At 36.2% G+C, this 7,704-nt stretch overlaps 1 protein-coding gene across 1 annotated transcript; it reads left to right on the top strand.

Annotated features, from left to right (window-relative positions):
• Positions 1-2,696: 2,696 nt before the first annotated feature.
• Positions 2,697-3,765, top strand: LOC137952307 (uncharacterized). The gene is made up of 2 exons (XM_068799436.1): positions 2,697-3,075; positions 3,599-3,765. Exon 1 carries the CDS (start codon positions 2,864-2,866, stop codon positions 3,056-3,058), a length of 195 nt encoding a protein of 64 aa, XP_068655537.1. The 5' UTR covers positions 2,697-2,863; the 3' UTR covers positions 3,059-3,075; positions 3,599-3,765.
• Positions 3,766-7,704: the final 3,939 nt, after the last annotated feature.

Genomic DNA, 7,704 nt, shown 5'->3' on the forward strand with positions numbered 1-7,704 from the left:
TCTAAAGGACTTACCGCCATGATTCATGTAATTTAATCTTCTTTTTTTAGTATAAGGATATTATATATATGGAAAATATTCTTGAAGATGTATCAATAATCAATGATACATATTAAGTAGGCGTATGGGTCAAGTGGGAGAATTTAAGACGGTTCACGATCCGTCACTTAAGTGACCCATCCGTCGAATGATTTTTCATTGATGGTGGTCGCCGGTTACAACCTTACAGTTTCTTATCGGTTTGGTGGTCTGATCTAGCAAAGGTATGCCTGAACGTTGCCATCGACGAACCTCTGTGATAGATGAGACATTCTGTTCGTCAGAGACGAAAGCCCAGAAGCTCTGTTCGCCGAAAGTTGAGCCATGTCAGGAGGTACGATTTTGGTCAAAAGCCCAAAAACTTTTTTTTCTTCTTCAAGTAGCCACTGGGACAACAAGTGGAGAGAGAGGAGGAAGAACAATAGCTCACAGGATTCAGTACCATCGCCGATGGAAGCAGTGATAGCACTACAGCAGTAAGGTGAAATTGTTCTTTGGCCATCTCTGTTATTTGATTGAGTTATGGGTTGTGATTTGAGAGTGTTGTAAATTGAAAGTACAAGGGTATGTAGATGCAGATTTTGAGGAGAAATTGATCACCAGAGAAGCACCATTGGTTATGTGTTTACCGTGGGCACAACAGATGTTACTTGGATGTCGCAAATACAAAAGATTGTTGCATTATCCACCATTAAGGCTGAATATATAGCAATAATAGAAGCTAGTAAAGAGATGATATGGCTTCAAAGATTGTTAACCGAATTGGGATTCAAACAAAAGTTGAATGCTTTGTTCAGTGACAATCAAAGTGCAATACATATGACAAAGAATTTTGCATTTCATTCTAAAACCAAACATATTGGATTACATTATCATTTCATCAGATCTCTATTAGAGGATGAGGAGCTAACACTGAAGAAGATCCATGGTAACAGAAATCTTAAAGATATGCTAACAAAGACGATGATTATTGATAAACTGAAGTTATGTTCAATTTCAGTTGGCCTGCAAGAATGATGAGACCAAGAAAGAGTTGTTGCATTGATATGTGTGAAGACAGATTGAAATCAGTCTTCAACTGGGAGATTGTAAAAAAAGGCATGGGCACCTAGGTAAGCATGATGAACAATGATAGGCACAAGGCTCAAGGTTAAGTCCCGAAACAGTGGCAATGAAATAAAATTTTCTCAGGACTCGATCGTAACAAAGAAAAAGAAAAAAAAAACTTGGTTTCCTCCTTACCGTTGTGAGAAGCTTCTCGACGCTGCTCATTTTTTTCTGTTGGGGGTCTTCAACCTAAGCGTAGAAGGAGAGAGCAGAGAAGAGAAAGAGGGAAAGAAACACCTCGGTGTATCCTCAATGCAGAGGGAGAGAGCAAAGAAGGAAAACGGGAGGAGGAAGAACAACAGCTCACAAGACTCAGTATCGTCGCCGACAGCAGTAGTGACAGCACTACAGCAGTAAGGTGAAATTGTTCTCCGACCATCTCTGTTATTGGATTAAGTTATGGGTTGTGATTTGAGAGTGTCGTAAACGCCTTCTGTATTTTTTTCTCTCTATAATAATATATTTGTAGTAGCCTGTGAATGTAACCAAATTTTGGCGAACCACGTTAAAACAGTGTATTGTTAATTTTGTTTCCTAGTTAAATCTAGTTATAATTTTCTTAACATATCTTAGTCTTCCGATCCTGATAAGATGGTTAAAATAACCGATTTACGTGTTTCTCATCAAATAGTTTTACGATTTATGTGGGGGCAGTGCCTTTTGGATTTAATGAAACTTTTGAAATGGGTTGCTGAACGAACTGTGATGCAAGTAAAACAAATGGGAATTTTAAACAGGAAGGGCGTCTGGTGGAGGCTTTGAAACCCAACAGGGCTTTTTATAATCTTTGGTAGGAGAGGCTGTGGCTGCGTTGCTAAATATCTGGACCATTGCTTCCGTTTGAGGGAGACTATTCGCTCACCGGAGATAATTAGGTGTTTAAAAAACATTGTTTTCACTTTCGGTCCAAGGAGGTAGGCGCCGGCTTTACTCTCCGGCGTCCGATCTGAAGCTACAGAAACTCAGAGCTTATCTCTTTTCAAAATGGAAGAAGAGAAATTTGCAAACGGGATTGATCAAGAATCAAAACCATGCTATTTTTTCAAACTTCCGGTCTTTCTGTCTTTTTCCTCCGGTTCAATCGTTCATCTATTAAAGTCAAAGGATTCATGGCTTTGATGGGAACTCAATGAGGAGCAGCAGGAGCCACCGATCGGTTTTTCAACGATAGTTTGCAGTGTCGACAGGGCTATGTAATTTTCTTCTGCGTGGGCAATTTAGATTTGACTACTTTTATATATTGGGATATGTTAGTCCCCGCAGACTTACCAGATAGGTGGTCCAGCCTATATTTTTTTTTTATTATAAAAAAATCATTTTATGTGAAACATGGAAAACGTTACCGTTACCATGATCGAATGACTGAGCGAACCATCATCAGTGTTTTCCTTCTCTCGTTGGCAAGTGGACTTGGATTTCGAAGTCCGCTAACGAATATCTGGTGAAATCGTAAATATTTGAAACTAGAGGGCTGAATTGTTCAACTGCAACATTAAAAAGGCGCAGGCGTACAGGTGGAAAAAGACCATCTGCTTGAAGGAGAAAGCCAAACAAATGTGATATTCAGGATCCGTTTTTTTTTTTTTTTTTCCCGTAAAGTGGAAACAAGGAAAACGCCGTCGAAGAAAAGCTTAAAACGCTCGAAAGAGCGAAGTTTCTTCCTCAGCGTCTGTTAGAAAGCCGGTAGAGAAGAACGAGAAAGGAGGAGAGTAAAATAATGGCGAATCAACTGGGGAGCTTGATGCAGTCGATCAAATCTAAGGTGAGATCACTGAAGAAATCGAGGAAACCGTACGTGAAGATGGACAAGAGCTCGAGTATCAAGGTCGAGATTCGGAGCCGGCAGGCGCGGAAGCTCATCGACAAGACGCTCAAAGTCGCCGATCGCCCGGGGGAGAGAAGCGTTGCTTGAATCATGATTTCTCGGAGGTTGTCTTCTCTTCTTTTTCAAATCTGTAAATGTCAATTGAAGTGTTTTTTATTTCACTTTTTTTTTTTTTGTTCACACAGTTCTAGTTTTAGTTTTGTTTTTCCTTTACATCCATCCAGTCGGATCTGTCTTGTCCGGTGACGGCATGATTTGAAGTTGACGGTGAGGAGATGCTGGACTAATATTGAATCACAGATTCACATGTCGCCTTTTTTGCTTTATTTTAGACGAGAGTTACGCAGTATTCAACACTGATTGCCTTTTCTAGTAATTTTCACATTTTTTGCAAGCTTCGACCTTCCGGCAGGCTTCGCGTCGGACAAACTGAAACCGAACTCAGCGGAAAGCTCCGAAAATTTGTAGCACAAGGAAAACAGTTTATCCTTTCTTCTTCTAATTGTCGTCATTTTCTTCTTCAGCTTTCAGTTTTCATTCTTCAACTCTTCGTAATTTTTTAACGATTTCCGTATTCCATGAGATTAAATGCAAAGTGATCCTCACTCTGACTCCAAATTCATTCAGTTTTTTATCCGATCAATGGGAATACTTCTCACCGTCCAAGAAAAAGTCAGAGATCGGCTGCGAAGGAGCCGACCAATTAAGTGTACAGGTATTGGTTATCTTCTCCCATTTTAATGATATGAACAGAATTAACATGCGGACGTGGTTGAGTTTCCATTGTCCAATATTTTTTCGCAAATTTCCATTTATCAATCAATACACGATAGCGATTCTAAGAAAGAATTAATGTGCAGAGTGGTTGAGTTTCTATGTCCAATGTTTTTTCGCAAATTTCCATCTATCAATCAATACACAACAGCGATTCTAGAAAAAAATTAGTGTTGTGATGTACCCAATGGACACATGTCATTGTCGATCGAGTCGGTGCCCCCCATTTCCTATTTTAAGTCGATGTACGCCATTATCTCTCTGGCTCCTCCGGGTTTCTTAGATGAGCTTCGTGGGAGCCCGACCGATTCCACTGAAAAAATTTTGGGTCCAGATTTTAGTTATGACAAAAGGGGGACGGTTAGTCCAAAATGATCACCTCTTCATTTGAATCACGCCTGGTAATTTTCTCAGGGAAAAATGGGAGAATCATATTTTATACCTATTTTGTAAATCATCCACATGAATTATACGCAGGACGTGTTTTTCCTTCCCCCAAACAATTTAATTTTCCCTCATTTCGCTCATTTCTCCCTGTTTCTCGGCCTTCCTATCTCGAAATTTTTTTCTCCTGCTCAGCTTTTCTCCCTTCTCAGCCTTCCTCCCCCTATTTTTTTCCCACTATCTTCTCCCTCTCGGCCTTTGTAATAGAGCCGCCATCGCAGAGCATAGGAGGTTGATCCTCTGCAACATAGCCTCTCGGCCTCCCTCTCGGTGTTTCATCAAAGCGCCGCCTCCATCGCCATTGCCTGTTGGCCCGCCATTGTCTCCCGCCATTATTGGTGTTGTGAGAAAGACGACGCATCAGTGCCGTGAGGAAGACGACGCTGGTTTAATTTTTCCTAAGTTAGGAATATTAAACCAGCGTCATAACTTCATTATATTTATTTTATAAAGTAATCCATATTTTTTATTTATAAAATAATTTTATTTATTTATTCTGTATTTTTATTTTGTATTTAGTGAATATTAGTGAGTTCATAGTCATAATTATAATATTGTTAAAATAAACATTTGATAAATTGTTTTGGTTTAATTATCCTATTGCTATAATTAATTAAACCAATGGTTTTAAAATTTGTGGCAAAATATTATTAATTAATAATAAGTAAAAATATATATGATGTTATTGATAAAATAATTTATTTATTTATTTACTATTTTTTTTATTACTGTATTAAATTAGATATTTTTAATGTTAAAATATATCTTATGTTATTAAAAAAATAATTTATTTATTTATTATATTTGCTTCTGTTATTTTTTACTTTATTTATTTATTTATTATAATTTATTATAGTCATGCGTAATTATTATATTAATTTATAATAAACTGTAATCATTAAGTAATATAATATAGTCTTTCATTAATTAGTTTATTAATATATTTTAATACTACACATTAAATCACTTATAAGTGTAGTAGCCATGTTTATTTTGGTTAATTATTTGTTTAGGTATATATTCTATTTAAATATATTATAAAAAGTTACTCATTCTCTTGTTTATATCATATTTTTTATTTTGGGGCACTAAACACTGGAATCTGTCTTCCAATACACTTGAACTCGTTTATACTAACACCCAAATGAAAACTCGTCTATATTAACACTCAAACGAGGATGGAACGAAGAACAAAAACAGTTTTCTCGTACCTTTGTAATAAGATAGCAGGGGATTTATCCCCTTCATTTCCATTCCATTTGCTTGTCTGGGAGGGTAGACACTATCACGCCCACTCATGAATAAGAGAGGAAAGTTCTCTTCTGATTGTTTTTTTATTCTAATAAAAATTACAATATCAGATGAAGTCACCACCAAACCACCCAATTGTCAAACCGAATTAGATATTGGCAGCCAAACTAGGCCACCTAAGGTTGGTGACCAGGTCAAGTTTGTTAACATTATTATCGATTAGCTTCCTCTTTCCTTTACGTATCCTCCTTCAGTTAGCTTTCTGCTTCGTCTCACTTCTTGCTTTCATCTAGTAATCCATCCAATGCAGCTTTTCAAAATGAGTGGTTGTGGAGTAGAAGATAGCCATTTCCTATTTAGTTTAGTGGATTGTAAGACAGTAAAATGAATTGATCCCATATCCTTTTGCTTCGTGCAAAATTTCCCATGTTAGAGTGACTCAACTATCTGGGAACAAGAAACCCATTACCATTCTAAATATAGGTTAAGATTGATGTGCTTGATTTTTTGGCAATCATGCAACGCGGCTATAGTTTAGTCCTTAATGGGGGTAATTTTCCAACTTTGAAGCAATCTTGCTGGCGATTTTGGGTTTGACCCTCTTGGTCTAGGAGAGGATCCTGAATGACTAAGATGGTATGTACAGGCAGAGCTCATACATGGCCGGTTTGCAATGGCCGGAGTGATCGGAATTCTTTGAACTGTTGCGAGTATTTATTTCTTCTGTTTTAAGCTCGTACATTGTACAAGCTCCAGTCACCCCAATCCTATTGACAACATCAGCGAGCACCTCTCTAATCCATGGCACAAACCATAATTTAGACACTAGCTGGTTCAATTGCCTGTGCTGTATAGTGGAAAGAATATGAGCGATTTGGCTTAATTAATTGTAGACATGAAATTCAAAAAGGTTACCTGGTTTGGCGAAGAAACTAATGTTGGGCATTGGAATATCAGAAAACAAAAAGTCTTTGATAGTAGCCGAGTTGGAGCCTTCAAGATTTGCATGGAGAGGGAGGTGTCATTCCTGAAGAAGGTGCCAATGTACCTACAACTTTGCAAGGTAATAGAGGAAGTTGATCGTGTTTGGTAGATTAAAAAACAATCCTATGTAAACTCTAAGAAAAAAGGATAGGTACTTGCTCTGTAAAAATTAATTTACATGAGACTTAGCTAGTCTTGCGTAAGAATAAAACTCTTCTGAATCACCCTTCTATTTAGGTGATTCATATTGTAAATCTCTATATAAATATGACTCTAAATCAATACAAAATCGTGGTTCAGTTCAATCAACAACAGTCTTTTATAAATCTCTAGTAGAAAATGAAAGTTGTTGAACTTACAAATATTGCCAAGCCATTTTTGTACCATTTTTAGGTATTTAATGGTAATAAAAGCATAAGAATCGACAAGATAGTTAAGATTTGGTCAAGCAAACAAGTGAAATTATCGATAAACAGACAGAAAAAGACTTGTTAATCATCTCTCTCTTGTGTACTTGTTGCAGACAGTCTCCCTCTTTTAAAGTGACAAATTTAGATTTTAGATTTTTTTATTTTTTTACATATTTTGTCTTATTTCTATTGTAATATTCTGAATGGATCTTTAAACTCAAAATTGGAAGAGTGCTCAAAGTTTACCTAAGAGGATGGTGGTTTAAATCCATCAAAATCCCTTATTAGAGTGATGCAAATATTTTCAGAAATTTTAGTTCTTGTGCTTATTTATTTTTTAAATTAATTAGAACAAATACATGTGCATTTATAATAAATATAAATGAGTTTATAGTTGGTCTTAGTTTTTATTTTTTTAAAAAAAAATCAAATATTAGTAATTTTTATTTTATTTTCTATTTTCACATTCTTCGAAATAAGAGCAATCATGTTTGTCTTCTATCTCTCTTATTTCTAGTACCCAAGTATTCGATAACTGTGGTAAGTCGGTATTGCATATTTGAGTACATGAGTACCCATTTATATTAGGGTAGTATTCTAATATCGTTTTAATTTCTAATAATATTATTAATTATTTAGACAGAATAATATAGCCCATATTTTATTTTTAAAAAAAATATGATTTTTCCCCTAATTTTAATTTATTAAGAAAAAACAGTCGTCCTCACTCTATGGATGTTTCAGAGAAAATCAAACTATGGGTGACGTTCACCAATTGGATTGTCGGATTGAGGAAGAGGAGAATTTGAGTTCCTCTGCTGGAGGCACTACAATCATTAACGGTAAGCAGGTGCAGAAAAGAAGAGTTGG

This window comes from Aristolochia californica, unplaced genomic scaffold, assembly GCF_029961685.1.
Source record: "Aristolochia californica isolate CCGP_79_NKW_82.1479 unplaced genomic scaffold, dmAriCali1.0.hap1 SCAF_15, whole genome shotgun sequence".
NCBI classification, from domain to species: Eukaryota; Viridiplantae; Streptophyta; class Magnoliopsida; order Piperales; family Aristolochiaceae; genus Aristolochia; species Aristolochia californica.

What these genes read in the sequence shown, in the direction of transcription:
- LOC137952307 (XM_068799436.1), top strand. Translation starts at nt 2,864, where the DNA reads ATGGCGAATCAACTGGGGAGCTTGATGCAGTCGATCAAATCTAAGGTG.